This window comes from Panthera pardus, unplaced genomic scaffold (genome assembly GCF_024362965.1).
Source record: "Panthera pardus isolate Hobbes unplaced genomic scaffold, ASM2436296v1 HiC_scaffold_16, whole genome shotgun sequence".
NCBI lineage: Eukaryota > Metazoa > Chordata > Mammalia > Carnivora > Felidae > Panthera > Panthera pardus.
In genome coordinates, this window is record NW_026526721.1 from 8,331,719 (window position 1) to 8,354,021 (window position 22,303).

At 38.1% G+C, this 22,303-nt stretch overlaps 1 protein-coding gene across 11 annotated transcripts in view; it reads right to left on the reverse strand.

Moving 5' to 3' along the window:
* TTC3 (tetratricopeptide repeat domain 3) overlaps positions 1-22,303 on the reverse strand; it is a 127,592-nt gene that overhangs the window by 70,706 nt on the left and 34,583 nt on the right. For all 11 annotated transcript variants that reach the window (XM_019420323.2, XM_019420325.2, XM_019420321.2 and 8 more), the window contains 6 exons: positions 13,648-13,810; positions 12,667-12,712; positions 11,236-11,356; positions 10,056-10,119; positions 7,852-7,912; positions 4,816-4,900 (listed from right to left, as the gene is read on the reverse strand). In XM_019420323.2, coding sequence (XP_019275868.2) covers positions 4,816-4,900; positions 7,852-7,912; positions 10,056-10,119; positions 11,236-11,356; positions 12,667-12,712; positions 13,648-13,810 — 540 coding nt within the window. The remainder of the gene's footprint in view (positions 1-4,815; positions 4,901-7,851; positions 7,913-10,055; positions 10,120-11,235; positions 11,357-12,666; positions 12,713-13,647; positions 13,811-22,303) is intronic.

Here is a 22,303-nt window from a genome sequence, read left to right on the forward strand (position 1 = left end):
TAGAAAAGAGTCCCTTTTAACTCATGCTTCTGTTAAAAATTGTTTCTCTCAGTAAATACAATAAACGACCATGGAGTACTAAAAGCTCCATGAGAGCAGGCTGGGTTGCAATGCCATATACCCAATGTCTCTCGTTCTTCAGGACAGACAGGGAGGGGCCTAACCTAAAGTGTGTTGAATGAACAATGGAAGGCTCAAAAATAACTACCACATTTTATTTAAATCACCTTTGATCTTTCACAGGTTGTCTCTTCTATTTAAGTCTTTCATAGTTTCTAGAGTCAGTAAATCAACATAAAAAACCATAATTTTAACATCTCTGTCAGAAATTCTAATTTTTTTAAATGTTTTATTTACTTTTGAAAGAGAGAGACAGACAGATCATGAGTGTAGGAGGGACAGAGAGAAAGGGAGACACAGAATCCAAAGCAGGCTCCAGGCTCTGAGCTGTTAGCACAGAGCCCGACGTGGGGCTCGAACTCATGGATGATGAGATCATGACTTGAGCCAAAAGCTGGACACCCAACCGACTGAGCCACCCAGGTGCCCCTAACTGCCAGAAATTCTAAAGATGCTTCTATGCAACTGGTTAGAAATGTTTTCATAAACTGCTTGAAACATGCTTCATTCCTTCAGTCTTTTGTAAGATATTTGTCATATATACCTAAAATAGTTAATTGAATTTTTAAATAACCCCCATATTGGGACAAGTATTATATTCCATGTTAATACACATTTTTAAGAGTGAAATTTAAATCCAATATTCTATTTTAGAAGAAATAAAACTATGTCTACATAAAGAACTGGATGACCAGAGCAGATGCATATGAATCACATTTACCCAAAAAAGATCATCTTTCATTTAGTACTACATAATGTGTAAGTGTTCAGTGACTGGAATAGTCACCGGCCAAGGTTTCATGAATTCTGGATTGCATCAAGGTTTTTATCTCTTCTTGAATCAGTTTTTGTAAGTTGGGATTTTTCTAGGAATTTATCCATTTCATCTATATACGCTTTCAAATTTCTTGGTATGATGTCATTTATAATAGTATTTTGATGTATTTGTAATATTCAAGGATCTGTAGTAATGTATCCTTGTTCATTCTTGAAATTGTCTTATGATGTCTTCTTTTCTTCTTCCTTAATCAGTTTCAATACCAGTGTATAAATTTTATTTATACTGACAAAGAATCTATGGTTATCTCTGTGAATCCTTCCATTACATGTCTTTCCATTTCATTCTTTTTTTTTTTTATATGAAATTTATTGTCAAATTGGTTTCCATACAACACCCAGTGCTCACCCCAAAAGGTGCCCTCCTCAATACCCATCACCCACCCTCCCCTCCCTCCCACCCCCCATCAACCCTCAGTTTGTTCTCAGTTTTTAAGAGTCTCTTATGCTTTGGCTCTCTCCCACTCTAACCTCTTTTTTTTTTTTTTTCCTTCCCCTCCCCCATGGGTTTCTGTTACGTTTCTCAGGATCCACATAAGAGTGAAACCATATGGTATCTGTCTTTCTCTGTATGGCTTATTTCACTTAGCATCACACTCTCCAGTTCCATCCACGTTGCTACAAAAGGCCATATTTCATTTTTTCTCATTGCCACGTAGTATTCCATTGTGTATATAAACCACAATTTCTTTATCCATTCATCAGTTGATGGACATTTAGGCTCTTTCCATAATTTGGCTATTGTTGAGAGTGCTGCTATAAACATTGGGGTACAAGTGCCCCTATGCATCAGTACTCCTGTATCCCTTGGATAAATTCCTAGCAGTGCTATTGCTGGGTCATAGGGTAGGTCTATTTTTAATTTTCTGAGGAACCTCCACACTGCTTTCCAGAGCGGCTGCACCAATTTGCATTCCCACCAACAGTGCAAGAGGGTTCCCGTTTCTCCACATCCTCTCCAGCATCTATAGTCTCCTGATTTGTTCATTTTGGCCACTCTGACTGGCGTGAGGTGATATCTGAGTGTGGTTTTGATTTGTATTTCCCTGATAAGGAGCGACGTTGAACATCTTTTCATGTGCCTGTTGGCCATCGGATGTCTTCTTTAGAGAAGTGTCTATTCATGTTTTCTGCCCATTTCTTCACTGGGTTATTTGTTTTTCGGGTGTGGAGTTTGGTGAGCTCTTTATAGATTTTGGATACTAGCCCTTTGTCCGATATGTCATTTGCAAATATCTTTTCCCATTCCGTTGGTTGCCTTTTAGTTTTGTTGGTTGTTTCCTTTGCTGTGCAGAAGCTTTTTATCTTCATGAGGTCCCAGTAATTCACTTTTGCTTTTAATTCCCTTGCCTTTGGGGATGTGTCGAGTAAGAGATTGCTACGGCTGAGGTCAGAGAGGTCTTTTCCTGCTTTCTCCTCTAAGGTTTTGATGGTTTCCTGTCTCACATTCAGGTCCTTTATCCATTTTGAGTTGTGAATGGTGTGAGAAAGTGGTCTAGTTTCAACCTTCTGCATGTTGCTGTCCAGTTCTCCCAGCACCATTTGTTAAAGAGACTGTCTTTTTTCCATTGGATGTTCTTTCCTGCTTTGTCAAAGATGAGTTGGCCATACGTTTGTGGGTCTATTTCTGGGGTTTCTATTCTATTCCATTGGTCTATGTGTCTGTTTTTGTGCCACATTTCATTATTTTCTACTTCAATCTTTATTATTTCCTTCCTTCTCCTTTCTTTGGGTTTATTTGCTGTCTTTCTTTTTTCCTAGCTCCTGGAATAACTGCTTCATTAATTTAAAAGTTTTTGGGGGTGCCTGGGTGGCTCAGTCGGTTAAGCGTCCGACTTCAGCTCAGGTCACGATCTCGCGGTCCGCAAGTTCGAGCCCTGCGTTGGGTTCTGGGCTGATGGCTCAGAGCCTGGAGCTTGCTTCCGATTCTGTGTCTCCCTCTCTCTCTGCCCCTCCCCCGTTCATGCTGTGTCTCTCTCTGTCTCAAAAATAAACTTTAAAAAAAAAATTAAAAAAATAAATAAATAAAAGTTTTTGTTCTTTTCATACATACGTTTAGCTTGATAAATTTCCTTCAAAGTTATCTTTTAGCTATACCCCTTGCATTTTTTTAGAAGACTTTTTCTCTTAGTTTTAGGTTTACAACAAAACTGAGGAGGTACAGAAATGTCCATTACACCCCTTGCCTCCTCAAATGTACACCCTACTATCACTCATCAGAATGGTGTATTTTACATATCTATTTTTTTATTGAAGTATAATAAGCATATGTTATACTAAATTCAGGGATACAACACAGTGATTCCACAATGCTTAACATTATGCAGTGCTCACCACAATAAGTGTAGTTACCATCTGTCACAATCCAGTTATTACAATATTATTGATTATATTCTCTATGCTATACTTTTCATCACATGGTTATTTATTTCATAACTGGTAGTTTGAACTTCTTAATCCCCTTCACATAGTTCACCCATCCTCCCACCCTCTCCCCTCTGGCAACCACCAGTTTCTTCTCCGGATTTATGGGACTGTTTCTGTTTTTGTATGTTGAGTGTGTGTTTGTTCACTTGTTTTGTTTTTAGATTCCACACAGAAGTGAAATCACACGGTATTTAACTTTCTCTTTTTCACTTAATGAAATCTGGTCTAGGTCCATCCATGTTTTAAGAATGGCAAGATTTTATGCTTTTTTTAAGAATACTCCACTGTATGTATACCATATCTTCTTTAACTCAGAATAGTATATTTTTCACCAAACACGAACTACACTCACACATCTTAATCACCCAAAGTCTATAGTTTACCACAGGATACACTCCTCGTGTTGTACATTCTATGGGTTTGGACAAATGTATAAGGACATATAACTATCATTATGATATCATACAGAAAATTCTCACTGCCCTAAAAATCCTCTGTGTTCTGCCTATTCATTTTTCCCCCTTAATGTTTATTTTTTTATTATTTTTTAAATTTCTTAAAAGTGTTTATTTTTGAGAGAGAGAGACAGAGTGCGAGTGGGGGAAGGGCAGAGAGACAGAGAGGGAAACACAGAATCTGGAACAGTCTCCAGGCTCCAAGCTGTCAGCACAGAGCTCAATGCAGGGCTTGAACTCATGAACTATGAGATCATGACCCGAGCCAAAGTCGGACACTTAACCGAATGAGCCACCCAGGGGCCCCATCTTAATGTATATTTTAAAATTACTTACTAAATACCATAGAAAGAATTTTATACATAAAGTTATCTGATTATGGTTAAATCATTCAATGAATAAAAAGTTCGCTCTTTGACAGCTTTCAGGTAGGCATAATAAAACTGCAAGCACTTAAACCTTTCAAAATAATTTAAATCTTAAAATATTATCTTAAAAGTTAAAACTTTGGAAAGCAAAGAATCCCAAATCTTTAAATCTTTGGGAACCAAACAATTTTTCAGTGTCAACCATTAGTTGACAATTTCTGGTTAAAGTAATTATCAAGTTTGGGTGCCTGAGTGGCTCAGTCAGTTAAGTATCAGACTCTTGATTTTGGCTCAGGTCATAATCTCATAGTTCATGAGGTCGAACCCTGTGTCGGACTCTGTGCTGACAGCACGGTGCCTGCTTGATTCTGTCCCTCCCCTTTGCTCTCTCTCCCAAAATAAATAAACATTAAAAAAAATCTGCTTTAGCAAGTTAATATCTAAATTAGTGATAGTTTTGTTTCTTAGCAGTCATACAGAAAATTGTATGTCCGTAACTTAAATTATAAAAAATAAATCTTAGAGATGTACGTTAGACTTAATTTATACGAAAATATTTTGTTCAAAGACTTTGCTTTTTTAAAATAGAAATAAGCCTTTTCCTTTACCTGGTGTGCAGCTCTGGAAGACTTAGAAAACTGTTTTTCCAAGATGTTTTTCAAATCTACTGGTAAACTCCCCTGTGAAGTAGAACTAAAAGAGAAAAGTGTTTTGAGTTATTTTAAAATAAAACACTCCTGCTTGTAGAAAGAAAAGAGTATTTCCTAAAAGTCATTTTTTAAAAACTGAAGTAAAAGTGATATACAATGTTATATTAGTTTCAGGCATACAACATGGTGATTTAACAATTCTATACATTACACAATGCTCACCACGGTAAGTGTGCTTACCACTTGTCACCATACAACATGATTACAGCATTATTGATTATATTCCCTATCCTATCCTTCTCATCTCCATGTGAAGGTCATTTCAAACACTGAATAAATGGAAAGTCACAAATTCCTACATAGAAATATTATTACCAAGAGGGCAATTCTCCCCAAATTAATCTCTAAATACAATGACATCTCAATAAAATCCCTATAAAACTGGAGGTGGAGGGGGACCAGAAGAATTGATTATAAAGATGACACGTGAGAACTTAAAAAAAAAAGAAATTGGGGGGATTTATGATCATCAAAAGTTATTACAAATCTATAGTCGTCAATAACAACACAGCTTGAAACAAGAAATGTGCCCATTAAACATTGTAAAGATGCTTCATCTCATAGGAAAATCTAATAATATGACAACTGTTTCAGAAAGTCTGATTTCAAATGCTGCTGAGGGTAAAGAAGATTCAGGTACTCTGGATAGTGTTTTCTGACACTAAATAGTTGTCATTTTTCCATACCAATTCTCCAACACGGAGTGTTCAGTAATTCAATTCCATTTTGACACAAACTCTGGAGTTAACACAGGCCCCACAGGTCAAAGGCTCAGTCCCACAAAACTGATCCCACTTCAGACACGATGCCCTTCCCCATACTGTCAGCCACAAGGAGGCGCTCAGGCTACCCTCTACTGCCTGGCAGATTACAAACTCAAGAGGTTTCTGTGACCCTCCCTCAGCTTCAACAATTCCCTAGAATGACTCACAGAACTCAGAAAAGTGCTTTACTTATCATTACTAGCTTATCACAAAGGCTGTAACTCACAATGGCCAACAGAAGAGATGCACAGGAAGGTACGCCACCCCATGCCACCTTCTCAGCATCTCCATGTATTCAGCAACCCAGAAGAAGCTCCCTGAGCCCCAGTGGTTTTAAAGGCTTCTATTAAGGCTATTATTACATAAGTATGAATGATTATATTACTAGTCATTGGTGACTGAACTCAATTTCCCACTCTCATCCCCTTCTTGGAGATCAGGGGGTAGAGCAGAGAGTTCCAACCCTCCAATCACATTCTTGCTCTTTCTCATGACCAACCCCAATCCTGCAGGTAGGGGCCCAGCCTTAAGTCATCTCAGTTTAAACTCAGGTAAGGTAGAGAGGAGCCTGTTAGGAATAACGAAAGATACTCTTTTCACTCCAAAAGTTCCAAGGATCCTAGGTGCTCTAAGCCAAGAACGGAGGACAAAGACTATATATATATACACATATACATATACACACACCCTCCCACAGCTCAGTAGGAATGCTGAACAGTACTCATTTTCTAGGACAATTTGGTAGTATCTATCTAAGTTAAAATTACACATTCCCTATGACAGAGCAATTCCACTCTAGAAATTTCTTCTTCAAATAGACATCTATACTGTGAAATATCCTGCAGCCATAAAAATGAAGGATGTAGATCTCCATGATCTGATGTGTGAAGATATGCAAGATATTTGAAAGAGATAAAAAAGCAAGATATAGGCCAGAATGGTCTTAACAACAATGAAAATGATGGTAATAACAATAATGATAGTTAAGGTAAACTGAGCATTTACCATGTTCCAGGGCTCTAAATGTTTCATGTGGCTATCCTACTTAATCATTAAATAACCCCATGAAATGGACATAATCAAACAAGAAGACTTCAATTTGAAAACAAAAACAAACTATAAAAAAAAAAAAACATTTTATCTTTAGCAGAACAGTTTAAATTATAACCATGCATTCAAAGAATGTCCCTGTATGTTTTTGGTTTCTTTTGAGGGTTGGGGAAGGGGGGAGGGAGGACTCAGGATTTTCTTACAGAATAAGAGAATAACATAGTATCTATGCCCTTGCTTTAAATTAAATTTTGTAGCAGCATTAAAAAATGATCACCTTTTTTTAATGGGGCTTTACTAATTTCTCTATTAGCTCAACAGAGATTGAGCCAATAGAAAAGATTCTCTTGCTTTGATATTCAAATCCTTCTTGAGACATCTGTCAAGGAATCAGCCTTAAATGAAGAGAAAGCCAACAGCTGGTGTACCTTTGGCAGAAATGCTTTTGCAGGGTCTCCAGCATCATTTTCACTGACTTCATGAACTTCTGTATCCATTGCAAGATTTACAAGTTCACTCACTCTGCAATCAATCTGTATCTTTGCAGGCAATGGTGGGTTAATTGTAAAGATAGGTGGCAAGAGTTCCTATTGTTAATTCCGGGAAGGGGATGTTTGGTAGAACTCACTTTATATGTAGTCACTTTATTAGTGAACACTTTCCTCTAATGACAGCTGCTTAAAAGGGCCCCTGAATATAGACACACCCATGCCTGTATATGCAGAGTAAGCTTCAGGTGGCCAAGAACTTGTTAACAGTGAGTACCTAAAGGAAGCCACAAGAGAAGCAATTGTGGGAAAGGTGAAATAAGGTGAGCAGGGAGAAGAGGTAATTTTCACTTCATACTTCTTTTTTCTTCTCATGAGCATGTATTTTGAGATTTCTAAGAATTAACACTGCTATATCTCATATTATATGCCTTTCAGACATTACTAACATTCAGAATTAATAATATTTTAGCCAAATATGGCACTCTCCTAAAGACATGCCTTTGATATTTGAAAGGAATTTTAGTACTCATCATAGCTACTACTTGAAAGAGACATACTCCCCTCCCCTTTTTCTTTTTTCTTAAGAGGAGGATATTTAAGGGGGAAAAAAACCTAGATAAACAACATACCTGAACTTCTCCAATTCATTGTTTCGAGATTTTTGTTTTCCTTTATATTTTGGAGGCTGACCTGTGAATACAAAGTATTTGTTCCCGAAATCTGTACACAACAATCAACAAGCCTGAAAGCAAATCAACTAAAACTATGTACATTGGAATAAGAAAGCAAAGCAAGCAATGTTTTATGTGAGTGAAACTACAAACAAGTAAAGAAACAGCTATAATGTTTGTCTGTATATGCTATAAAATTATTGTGAACATAAATTACAATGATATTATTTAGGCCTACAGTAGATACAGAGAGATAAAGGCCACAGTTCCTCTTCTCAGGTAGTTTACAATCAGATGGGAAGAAAAGACAGTTACCAGGATTACACGACAATCACTTTTAGAAAAGAAGATATGGCATGTTGCTATTGACATATTAATTCCATGTTAACTGGTCTTATAACTCATAGAAGTGGAAATCACTTCAGGTTGAGTGTCTGGGAAAAGTGTTAGTGGGAATGCAGCATTCATATTTAGCTTTAAGAAGCAAGCAGGATTTGGATAGGATGGGCCAAACTCAAGAATGACATTCACTTTAAGAGACACTAAGTAAACCTGTGTGATCTGGGGAGTTGGATAAGAAGAGAAGGTTGGAAAGGGGCTGTGAAGGCTGGCTGGAGTGAGCGATCACAGGTCCTTTGCTTCCGATACTCGAGCTGTGTGAGTCCAGACTTTGACTCACAGGCTGGAGAGTAGGAACCACTATGTACTTCGGAGCAGGGAGGCAAATGCACAAAGTTGCGTGGAAGAGAGCACGGCAATACGGACAGGGTGTATGTGATGGGAGCTTTGGGGAGAGACAGCAGAGGCAAGTCAGAACCTATGAATTAAGGAGGGGATGAGAGCCGAAGTGGTTTGAGTGGCCTCAGAAAACAAGAGAGGCTTCCAGAAAGGCAGAAGAGTTCTAGTTTGATTCCTGCTGTCCGATTTAGGGCAAATCTATGTAGGCTTAACTAGGACCTCAATTTCTTTGACTGAATACAGATGCTGAAGGTGGTATTTAAATTATTTACTTAAAAATGTGCTGATAATAACAGCCTAAGAAACATCAATAAATTAAAAGGTGTTTTCCAAAAGAAAAGTTTTGTCCTCAAAGATTTTTCATGCACTATTAGAGTCACATCAGGTAAGATAATCACCTGAGTCGCCCTCTTTATCATTCTCCAATGAGCTAACCAAATGGGAATGGCTAATGGTAAATAGCTGGGTATATGGCACCAGAGTCTAAGAAAAGACAGAACTGCAGGGAAAAAAGACAGAAATGGCTGCCAGAAGCAGAAAACAAATGAACCAACAAACAAGAAAAAGGAAAAGAGGGCAGCAGGATCACTAACTACGTCACTAATCTCACCACAATAATTCTGGAAGGAGCACATGAAAGTCTGAGACAAAATCTGTATCTAACAAGCAACCTTGCATCATCAAGAATATCTGTATTTTCCTAAGCTCTATTTTAAAAGGCAGGGAAGCATATGATCTACTGTACAATAATTTTCAACAAAATCTGGTCATATAAAGGGAGACTGAGAAATAAGTGAAGCATCAATGTTTGCTTCTCTGGACCCATCATTTCCCAATGATGTCGAGTAAATGGAGTCCTGTTGGGTGTATGTGTATTTACTAGATGCATAAATAAACATATACATTAAGCACATGCAAGTTAAAATAATAAAATAAAATAAGCCTAAAGCATCCATTCTCAGCATCACTCCTAACAGGGTGAAAATTAGTTATTAGGAGATGAGAAAAATTTTTTTATATATATAAAGCACAGATGTACATACAGGACATAAAAAGATAAACAGTATCCGTGGCAGGAGGGCAAATAGGAAAAAAAAAGTCTAAAAAGCCCCCTGGGTTGGGGGGTGGTGGTGGTTAATTAAAGTTGAAAGACACTACCGGCCTAACAGGAATTAGGTAGCAGATGAAGAAGAGTTTTATCCTTCCTTTCTGTGCTTCTTATATGAATTTCCAAAATTAAATTTATTAAATATATGAAAATACTGAGCATTGACTTCAAGTAAATATTCAATGTTTTCTTAACATAGAAATATTATAAAGTAGAAAAGAACAAAAGCAAATACAAGTGAGGCTTGTACAAATGTTGGGCCATGGAAGTTTAGGAACACTACATTAATTCAGCAACAAATAAGGAAAAAACTTACTTGATGGTGGTAGAAATTCAGGATGACAGTCACAATCATCTACCTTCAAAGCTTCATCTACCACCTAGCCATGAAAATAAAATTAGTGAGATTAAAAAAAAAAAAAAATACAGCCATAAAGAATTCAATAGCTAAATAATAAAATAGAACAGAATTTACCCAAGTGCCTAAAATAACCAGCTGGTTATTAGGCCTAAATGAATAAACAAACAAGAAGACCATTCTATTTCCAACACCTGGCATGATGCCTAACAAGTCTGTTCAATAAGTGTACTTAATAAATACTATCATATCTTTCCTTATGCTTCTTTCCCTGAGTACAGCCTCTGAGATATTCATTATTAACAATAAAAGGACTATACAGGGACTTGGCAAAGCTCCCTTCAATGCCTCCTCGCCACCTACTCCAAAACACTATTTTCCTTTTTTCCTCTCAAATCCTAGAAAGAAATATGAATGTGTACTTGGTGATACCTGCTGAATTTTTAATATACTACTGTTCAGAAGAAAATGGAGATATAGACGCTGATCACAGAGGCAGACTGGAAGGCCTAGAGGCGCCCTCACAAACCATCAGACCTGGGTGCTGGTGCACACAGCAGGGAATAAAGCCTGGGGACCACTGCTGGGAAGCACCACAGAGGCTGCAGAAATATTTCGGGCAGAGATGGGGATGGCAGGCCTCCCAGGCCCAATGCAACACAAGCCGGTGGGCAGGCTGGTGTGGTGCCAAAGGCCAAGTAGATACAAAAGGGGAAAGGGAGGAAAAGAAAAATCCAAAGCATTGTAAGCAGTGGGGTGACATGGCCACCAGACCCCATTGTCACTCATTCCTAAGTGGCTGTTTGATTGAGAGACATGTAAAGCAGGAAAAGCATACAAAAAGAACTTATCCAAGAGGAAAAATGAAATTTAGAAAAAAAGATTTTTGAAAACACACAAATGTGATTTCAAAAGAAACTGTGACTATCATCTTCATGTAGTTGAAGGAGGTAGTTGGAATATTTACTAAAAAAGAAAATGAAAAAAAAAGAAAAGAAAATCATTCTCTTGGTATCAATAGGCAAAAAGGGATTTGTATCACCAAAATATTTAGCTTCCATTATCACCAAAATATTGTAAAAACATGAGACTTTCTAAACTTGAAATAATTTTAATTTTAGTTTTTAACTAAACCTACCTTTAGATTCTGATTACCACCGTTTGCCATTTCGTGGTTAGTTTTTCTGGAATCTTTTTCAGTTTCCACGAAGTTAAGTGAAGTACTAAATGCAGGTGCTGATAAACTAGGTATGTAGGCCCTGAAATGGGGAATAAAAGAAATACTAAATTTTTTTATACTGATTAGTATGCATTTTTTAAAATAATTTTTAAAAATATTTATTTATTTTGGGGAGAGCACAAGAGGGGGAGGGGCAGAGAAGGAGACAGAGGATGGGAAACTGGCTCTGTGCTGACAGGTCGACAACAGTGAAGTGAGCCCAATGTGGGGCTCAAACTCACAAACCGCAAGATCATGACCTGAGCCATAGTCGGATGCTTAACCAACTGAGCCACCCAGGTGCCCCTGATTAGCATGAATTTTAAAAAAGTTATCCTTCAAAGAAACAAGTTTTAGCAACTATCACCTTTTTTCCCTTGAAAGCATGGTAATACTGTTTTAGAAAGAATCTACCTCTGAGATTGGGCTTTATACATAAATGTTATTTTCAATTTGGTAGTGAAAACTCAAAACAGATTAAGAACAGTTTAATAATATATTCTGGTTTCTAATATTCAAGTAAGTCTCCCTGTTTCAAATTTAACAGCTTTAGGGGCGCCTGGGTGGCTCAGTCAGTTAAGCATCCGACTTCGGCTCAGGTCATGATCTCATGGTCCGTGGGTTCGAGCCCCGCGTCGGGCTCTGTGCTGACAGCTCAGAGCCTGGAGCCTGCTTCAGATTCTGTGTCTCCCTCTCTCTCTGACCCTCCCCTGTTCATGCTCTGTCTCTCTCTGTCTCAAAAATAAATAAAACATTAAAAAATTTTTAAAAATAAAAAATAAAAAATAAATAAATTTAACAGCTTCGATATCTTAGATATCTAAAGCATGGAGGAAAAGGCATAATCTCTTTTAATTGCCCAGTAACAAACGTAGGACCCAGGCTGCTATTTGTTTGTGAGCATATTAAAATCTGCCTGTTGCTTATTTCTAACAGAAAGTGTCTTAGCCTTTCAAAAGATACTGGGAGGCTGGAGACAGATGTTTCCAGGATAGCAGCTAAGGCTTAAAGGTACAGACTGTCCCTATTCTCTGCTGCCAGGATCGTCACTACAAAAACTGTTCCCATACGAGTAGAGTGAAATGAAAGTAATATTACACAGCTCTTTTCCCCTAGGCTTAGGCTACAGATCTCCCATAAATACATACGAAATGGTTCAGTAAAACAGTCCACAAAACAAATGTGACAATTCATGGGTCACCTGATCTTAAGGCACAAACCCGGGTCCTTCCCCTCCCCAACTTTACCGTGGTTGCCATTAGCTACAAAGCATCATACATAGTGATTCTTAAACTTACAAGGCAAAGCCATCCCAAGTAACAGCTACAGACCTGAGAGATGTTAACTCACCTGCTTTCATAAAAAGCTTTAATTGTATTCCTAGTTGGTGTTCGACCTATAAAAATCAATCACACACACGCATAGTAATCAGAGGATTAGCAACACATACTTTAAAGAGATTTAAACTTTCCTTTAAGCTGACAGAGCATCAAATTTACAGAACTGGAAAAATAAACCTGAATAATTTTGTATTTCCAGATGTTTTTAGTTTTAGGATGGCTTCACCAAATTGTTATACAGCCTGATTTGACATCCCGTTACATGTGATCATTGACTAGCTGCAGCAGTATATAAATCTGAACCAGAGATGGTATCTGTCTTCAAGGAGCTCACAATCTTACAATCACGTTAAGTTGGATGATAACATCTCAGCTCAGCTTCCTAAGACAGTAAATACCCAAAGAAGAAAAAACAGCAAAGACCTATATGGTGCAAGTATAGAGTAAGGAAATTTCGGGCATTGGAGAAAACAAAATCACTTAGGAGAGAAAACGAGAGAATGAAAATCTTGAATTCCTAGCCCACACAGCCGATTTCTGGTATGTGTACATATCCATACACAGATGTATATATGCATATGTGGTCAGCATGCTATAGAATGAGCCACACACTTGGTGTGAACATCAAACAACTCTACTGAAGGGTTCTTTCTTTAGGAAGTAACTATAACCATAGAAGAAAAAATTTTAAACAATTTTATTTCAAAAGGCTTCACTTTATTCAAAATCTACAGAAGAACAAATTATAATTTGTTGTTGTCTGTTTCAACTAAAAGATACAAATCATTTGTAATTACCTAATGGAATAGAACACTAATGTACTTCTACACAGATAGAAATGGAAAACTTAAGTGACTTGACCAAGAAAGCAAAACAAAGTAAGTACAAATCACCTGAGAATTGATTTATGGTCCTCCATTAATCCAAGAAACCCACCTTCAAAAGTTTTAAAGGGAATTCGACTGTAACCAAAGAATCTTAGGTGAAATACCTTGCAGGTCTTCTATTTGTTTTTGTAACTTTACATGCTGCTGAATTAGATCCTTGATTCCCTCAGGGTCATTTTTACAGAGTTTTTGAGCTTTTATGTTTGCTTGCAGGGCCCAGTCATATTCCCCCAGCATAGAAAGAGCAGCACAATAACGATAATGACCCTGTTCCAAAAGATAAATTTAATTTTTTCTCAAAAATATGCTTAAGTTAAAGAAAATAGATAAGGAAAAATATTTTGCTTAAAAACTAATTACTTAAAATGTTAGATTAGGACCCTATCAATGAAAATTTTTTTAAAATGTTAATACCTCTCAGGAAATAAAATTACTTAAATGAGCTAAAATGAAAAGTAATGAATAGTATTTATAATAATTTTAACTAGAGATCAGTATTTTTGCTTAAGAGATTTTTATGCCCACAAAGAAAATAATTCAACCTTTATTATATTTTACTAGTAAAGAATGCAATATATTATTTTTTGCCAAATAAAGTACAAAAAAACATTCATTACATAGGAGTAACTTAATTTTTTTGAAAATATTTTAAGGCAGTAATAGTCTCTAAGTCATTACACTCTCTACACTTTGGAAATCACACAGATTTTAGAGCTGGAAGGAAAATCAGCTTATACAGAAGTTTTGCAACCCCTCTGAGAGCATGGCTACAGATAAGGGGTACACCTAGGCTAGACCTTCCATCCACCTCTCTCAATCAGCTTTTCATTTTTTATCTCTAGGTGTAGTTCTTGGCTTGAAGAAAAGGTCCAAAAACCATAGATCTACTCAATTCCAACGATCGGGGCTTCCTGTTTTGTTTTGTTTGCTATAGAACCACAGTCCTGGCTGGCCCCATTTACGCACTCTGGGAAATCTTCTATATCAAGGATGAACATTTTAATCTAGAAAGCTAGTATTACCAAACTTGGGGCTAACTCAACCACCCCCTCTTCTACCTACTCACAAACTGAGCTCCTGTTGTAGGTACAGTATCTCCACTTGGGAACTGACGTACCTGTGAAAGAGGCTAGAAACTGCCCTAATGGCACATTTGTGTAGAGGCAAACCAAAGAATCCTGACCTATTGACTCTGGGCCCACAGCTCTTTCCTCCTTACTCCACATTTTACAAAGAACATTCTCATTCTATAAGAAACTACTAAATCAGAGATAAATGACCCTTTTAAGAAAGATGAACTTTTCACTAAAACAGGCTGTAAACAACCATGAGGACCTTTGTTTATGCAGGTTCGGTGCATATATATAATCCTACTCTGGTGCACCAACCCAATCTGTGAGTTCTGAAGCATTTTTATAGCCAGACTATTTAGGCTCAGATTAAAGATCCCAATTCTGATTCCATTTGCTTAAACTCTGCTTTTCCTCAAAAGGCATATGAAGATAGATCTCTCAGATATGCTACAAAACCAAAATCCTATCCCCTAGGAATATTCCAACTTTGAAATTTAGGTAACTGCATAAAAATTCATAGCATTAGAAATTATGAGATTATAAACCATACCTGCTAAATTTGTAGAAAGCGCCTTTTCTTTCTCTTATCCGCACCCCCCCTCCCCCTGCCCCCGGCAACTGTCCTCATCTGCTGCTGGGTCCTCTTCCCAAACTCTATAAAACCTACTATAATGTCTATCATTTGAGAAAGGAGCTTATTCAGGTATCGCTGCTGAAGTTATGTGAAGGAAGCTTAAATTAAAGGTATCTCAGAGCTTCCTGAACCCAATTGCAATACAAAGCTTTGCTCTTCTTTGACACTACCTCATTGTGTAGCACATATATAGAAACTCCCTGTTGTCCATCTGCCGAGCAGCCCCTCTTTTCGGGTGCCACCACGTCCCTACTCTGTATTGTAATGGCAGGGCTGGGACTAGCGCTCCATCTCCACAATAAACAGGGAAGAGTGCAGCTGTGATCCAGGAGCCTGGCCAATCGAAATGCACCGTTTTCCAGGTTGTAGGATCAATCTGCTGGTGGGCACACGGCTCAATCGGGATCAGTCTGAGGCATCCCTCAGGTGCTCTATACAGATATTAAAAGAGGTTCTCTTTGCACTAGAATTAACAGCTATTAAGGATATCAGTTTGGGGCTCCCACTACATGGTAAAAGTCCTTTTCAAAATGAAGCCAGGAGAGCCTACGCTCTACCACTTCTGCTCAAGCTGCAGTAACAGAGATTTGGATTTATGCTCTTGCCTAAAACAAACAAGGACAAAATATATGGAATAAAGGTTTGTAGACGTTGAATACCAAGCAACAAAAGAGAGTGATCCTCGAGACATAAGAAACACACAAAATAAACCCTATGACTGCTCCACCTTGCTGAATGGAATTTCTATGCCATGGCACAGGGCAAAGGAACCCAGACAGGGCCCGCAGTCTCAGTTCAAGAGACAGCACCAGCAGTCCAGGAAAGCCAAGGCAGTGCAAATTCACAGGGCAGAAGACCAGAGAGGAGACTGCTCCACAGAGAACTCCAGAGACCCTCACACAGTCCACCTGCATTGAGACTTCAACTGAGTACTAGTCAGTATGTGCATGCAAGGCAACCACCCAAAACCCAAATCAAGGAAAGAACCACTTGAAAGCCAATAGTCAGCATTCTCACAGGGCCAGGAATAATTCCTGTTTCCACCAACCAAAGTGGAAAACATCATAATTCATAGAATAACAGGTAGAGTACTCAGAAGAATTTTGCCCCAGCTGTGAAGAAAAAGATAGCCCTTGACCAAATACCACTATGGTCCCACCTAACAAAGCTTAAACCAAGACTCGGAAGAATTACACTGTTTCCAAGTAACTTCACTGTATCCTAAAACAAACCTCAAAAATATTTACAGATACACAAAAACATCAGTAACAAACAAGGTAAGATTCACAATGTCTTATGTCCAATAAAAAATTACTAGGTATGCAAATAAGGAAAATGTGATCTACAAGGAAGAGAAAAAAAAGTCAACTGAAAATAACTCAGAAATGACACAGGTGATAGTGTTAGTAGTTAAGAACATTAGAACAGTTATTATAAACATATTCTATATGCTTAAGGAGCTAAAAGACTGAACATATTAAGATGTGAAATAAGTAAGAAATACTCAAAATGAAACTCCAAAGTTAAAGCATTTAAGATGAAAAATACATGGGATGAAAACTGGGGCAGATTAGACACTACAGACACTACTACCCAAAAAGAAACACAGAATGAAAACAGAGGAAAAAAAGACTGAAAATGAAAAAAACACATGAAAGCAAAACTGAGAACAGGAAGAAAATGGATGCAGACCTGGATCAGGCCATGCCTGAAGCTGATCCCTAGACTTTTCAATTACATGAACCAACTACTTAGGCCAAATCGGAGTTAGGTTTGGTCACTCACAAAATACACCCCCTCAATATTAAAAGGTTCTTGTGGGCATCTGTGAGGCTACTGGTTTGTATGCTATATGACAATACCAAAAGACAATGCACGGGGATTACTGACAAATGTCTGTTGACTATAAACATTCCCACTCTTTGTGATACAATGATATACCCTCTCTTAAGCTTGAAAGCATGTGTAGGACAGTTGACATTGTACCAGTCTTCTCTATCTGGAAAGAAGGGGGAACAATGGCTCACCTTCACAGAATCTAAAGAATACCTTCTATACAGGTTTATACCCTAGAGGCATGACTCAACAGACTCAGGCTCATAGTTAATCTAAAGTAGAAGTACAGAATGCACCTTGTACAGTCTACCTTTGCTTTTGCAGTTTAGGCTACCCTTCAATGAGCACTCCTTTCTGGTAAAATAAAAGAAAAAATGGCCTAGCTGTACTTACCAAATTTTTTTAATACTTACTAGGATTTGTGTTTAGCATCTATATAAATATTTTTGTAATCATCACAAAATAACCCTATTTAAATAAAATGAATGAACCCACATAATTATAGTCAACTGATCTTTGACGAAGCAACAAAGGCAATACAATGAAGAGAGCCTTTTCAACAAATGATGGTGGGACATCCACATGCAAAAAAAAAAAAAAAAAAAAAAATGAATCTAGACCTTACACTCTCCACAAAAATTAACTAAAAATGAATCACACACCTAAATGTAAAATGCAAAAAACGGTGATAACTTTTTCATGGATCATGAAAGAAATAACTGATAAGCTGGACTTAATTAAAATTAAAAACTTCTGCTCTCTGAAAACTGCTGTCAAGAAAATGAGAGGCCACAGTCCAGGAGCAAATATTTAGCAAAGACACATCTGATAAGGGCTGTTACTCAAGAATATACAAAGAACTCTTAAAAATTCAACCATAGGGGCGCCTGGGTGGCGCAGTCGGTTAAGCGTCCGACTTCAGCCAGGTCACGATCTCGCGGTCCGTGAGTTCGAGCCCCGCGTCAGGCTCTGGGCTGATGGCTCAGAGCCTGGAGCCTGTTTCCGATTCTGTGTCTCCCTCTCTCTCTGCCCCTCCCCCGTTCATGCTCTGTCTCTGTCTGTCCCAAAAATAAATAAAAAACGTTGAAAAAAAAATAAAAAAAAAAAAAAATTCAACCATAAGAAAACCCACTTAAACATGGGCCAAAGATCTTAACACACACCTCATCCAGGAAGGTATACAGTGGCAAATAAGCACATGAAAAGATCATGTCATTAGGGAAATGCAAATTGGAACGAGATTCCACTGCACACCTATTAGGAACGCCAAAATTCAGGACACTGACACCACCAAATGCTGAGGATACGGAGAGGCAGGAACTCTCATTTGTGGCGTAGGAACGCAAAAGGTTACAGCCACTTTGAAAAACGGTTTGGCATTTCCTTAAAAAACTAAACACATTCTTGTCATGTGATCCAGCAATCATACTCCTTGGTATTTACCCAAAGGAGCTGAAAACGTGTCCGCAAAAAAACCTGCGCATAGATATTTACAGCAGCTTTATTCCTAATGGCCAAAACTTGAAAGCAACAAAAATGTCCTTCAGTAGGTGAATGGATAAATAAACTGGTGCATCCAGGCAGGTAGTATTATTCAGCACTAAAAAAAAAGCATCATCAAGCCATGAAAAGACATGGCAGAAACTTAAAGGAGTATTATTAAGTGAAAGAAGCCAATATGAGAAAAGCTACATACTGTATGATCCCAACTCTGTGTTCTGGAAAAGGTAAATCTATGGAGACAGTAAAAGGATCAGCAGTTGCCAGGGACTGGGTCAGGGAAAGGAGGATGGACAGGCAGATTGGGAGGATACTGGGGAGAGTGAAAATACTCTGTATAAACCATAATGATGGATAAATGTCATTATACCTATGTCCAAATCCACAGAATGCCTAACATTTAGGGAATGAACACTAAGAGAAACTAGGGACTTGGGGTGATTATAATGTACCCGTGTAGATTTATCGATTCTCAAATTGCACCAGTCAGCCGGAGGATGCTGATAACGGGGGAGGCTGACAATGGGGAAGGCTATGCATGTGTGTGGACTTATAGGAAATTATCTTCCTGTTTATTTTGCTGTGAACCCAAATCTGCTCTAAAAAAATAGTCTTAATAAATAGAAAACAAATTAAAAAATAAAGTCTTTTTTTAAAAAGTATTTTCTGCTCAATAAATTAATCCAGAAATAAACACTCTACAATGTAACTGTTATAATGTAACAGTCTTCAATGTAATTCAGAAAGTTGTAGTACTCTTTTTTCAATCGATACTAGACTGAAATAGCAAAAGGTAACTCCAGAAAACCAACTTCAGGGTCTGGGTTTTGGTGTTAAGAATTCTATCATCCATACATTCTGTAAGTGTTTACAGAGCACACGCCAAATGCAGGTTCAGTGATCAACAAATTTCCGTATCAAGTACAACAATGACTGGAAATAAAAATAGCGACAAACTGATCACTCTAAAACAGAAGCAAATCCAATGCTGGATTCTCAATCCAGTTTTGTCTTTACGTGCAAAAGTCCCTTTACCTTTCTGGAATTCAACATCTTCATCTGTAAAATGAGGCATTTAAAAACAGACTCCAAAATTTGGATGCAGAAGTCCACCTGGGGAATTTCACCGTCCCCAGACTCTGATACAAACTCCTTGGCCACATGAATCACAACTTAGGGGACTCTAAAATTCTATGATTATATTCACTCTGGTTTAAAAACAAAAAGCCAAGAATGAAGTCTGAAACACATGTCTTTCTGTGTCTTATCTGAAGCTCCACTTAAAAAAAAAAGTCAGGGGGCGCCTGGGTGGCTCAGTTGGTTGAGCGGCTGACTTTGGCTTAGGTCATCATCCCATGGCTTTTGAGTTTGAGCCCCACATCGGGCTCTGTGCTGACAGCTCGGAGCCTGGAGCCTGCTTTGGACTCTGTGTCTCCTTGCTCTCTGCCCCTCCCCTGCTCATGCTCTCTTTCTCTCTCTCTCTCAAAAATAAACATTCAAAAAAAATTTTTTTTAAAAGTCAGGTATTTTTATGATTTAGGAAAATACAGTGATCAATATAACACCCAGAAATAAATGCTAAGATTTTGTTGTATTTGTTTTGCATTTTTTTTTTAATGAAAGAAATAAAACCATACAGATATGGCTGAAATCTTCTTTGGACCCTCTCTCATTGTTCCCTCTCTAACTGCCCAGAAGCAAACATTATCATGAGTTTGATAGATATCTTTCTGGCCTACATTATGCTTTTACTGCTTTTTTTCATTCAACACTGTTTTTTAATTTTTTATGTTTTGAGACAGAGAGAGCAAGGGCAAGAGGGGGAAGGGGGGAGGCCACCGGGGCGGGGGGTGGGGGAGAGAGGGAGAGAGAGGGAGAGAGAGGGAGAGAGAGGGAGAGAGAGGGAGAGGGAGAGAGAGAGAGAGAGAGAGAGAATGAGAATCTCAAGCAGGCTCCATGCCCAGCGCAAAGCCTGATGTGGGGCTCGATCTCACAACCATGAGACCATGACCTGAGCCAAAATCAAGCGTCAGATGCTTAACCCACTGAGTCACACAGGCACCCCTCAACACTGTTTTTTAAATCTATAAATGTCGGTAAGCCAGTTAACTTATTCCAACTGCAAACTAGTATTTGGTTCGTTCATTCACTAAGTCAACAAATATTTACTATTTACTAGTAAGTGCTTACTATGTGCCAGGCAGCTTGTCAGGCAGTCTAGATTCAAGAGTGAACCAAACAAACAAAAAAACCTGTCCTCATTGAGCTCACGTTGTATAGGAGGACACACAGTAAGCACAGTTGAAATAACACACAGAGTTGTTCAATAATGATAAACGCCAAGAAGAAAAAAAGTAAAGCAGGGAAAGAGGGCAGCAAATGTCTAGGCAGGGGCAGGCTTGCCATTTTAGTAGTACAGACAGAAGTTTTCACTAAGAAGACAATTTTCAGTAAAAAATGAAAGGAAATAAGAGAGCTAACTCTGGGGAAAGGCATTCTAATTCTAGGCAGAGGGAAGAACAAGTACAAACTGGGAGTGCCTGGCATATGTAAGGAACAGCGAGGAGACCAACAGGTCAACACAGTGAACAAGGGAGAGAGGGGTAGGAGTGACATAATGGGTGTTTAAGAAGAGGGCCAGATCAGATGAGAGTTACAACTCTGATCAAGTGAAAATACCACATCCATCACTGCTTCATCAATGGATATGTAGGTATCTGCAGTTCTGTGCCATTAAAAACACCACCACAATGACCACTCTGTATATCTCCCCATGCGCACATATTGCAAGAATGTTTGTGGGGCACACACTTAGAATCAAATAATTACAACAGCATAAGCATATGATCGTGCTCTCCAAGTTGGCTGCAACCAATTCTCACCCACCAGTTTACGGAGGGTTCCTGTTAGTACACACATGCACCAGCACTTGGGACTGTGGGTCTCTTTAATTTGCCAATCTAAAGTACCTAATAATACCACACTGTTTTATTTACTCATGTATATGAAGGGCTGTTTGGAAGCTCTCTACTCTGCTCTCTTGGTTTCATTTTTCTAACTGTACAATTTTAATTTCTAGGAAACAAAACATAACTTATTTCTATTGTCCATTCAGGATTTCTCTTCTGCAAAGTGCCTATCTATTTCGCTGGCCCATTTTCTACTGGGTTTCTTATTTATTGTAGTTCTTTGCATATTCTGGACATAAACCCTATCAGTTATATATGTTATCTATATGACAAATTATCTTCTCCCAGACTATGATTTCATTCATGGTGTCTTTTGACATACAGTAGTTTTTAAGTTTGATATATTCAAATTTACTAGATTTCCCCCACCCCAGATTTGTGCATCGTGTATTATTTAAGAAATCCTTTCTCACCTCAAGGTCATAAAGACAGTCTCCTATAATTCATTCTAGGTTTTAAGTTTCATTTTTCATAGGAAGGTCTTTGACCAATCCAGAAAACGCAGATACTGACATCTCAATCACTCAAGTACCCTCCAGACCCTCAACACTCCTATGGGCTACCTGTCCTCCTCAGACATGCAGGACCTCACTGTTGTGTGAAGTATCCTTTCTGATCATGGAACTGAAGATTTCCCTCTCACATTCTTGAGCTCTGCATTAATTTTATCCAGCATTTTTACATATAAATTCACATCCTGTACACAGATTTCTCACAAAATTATATGGCATTACTTGCTGAATGTAAA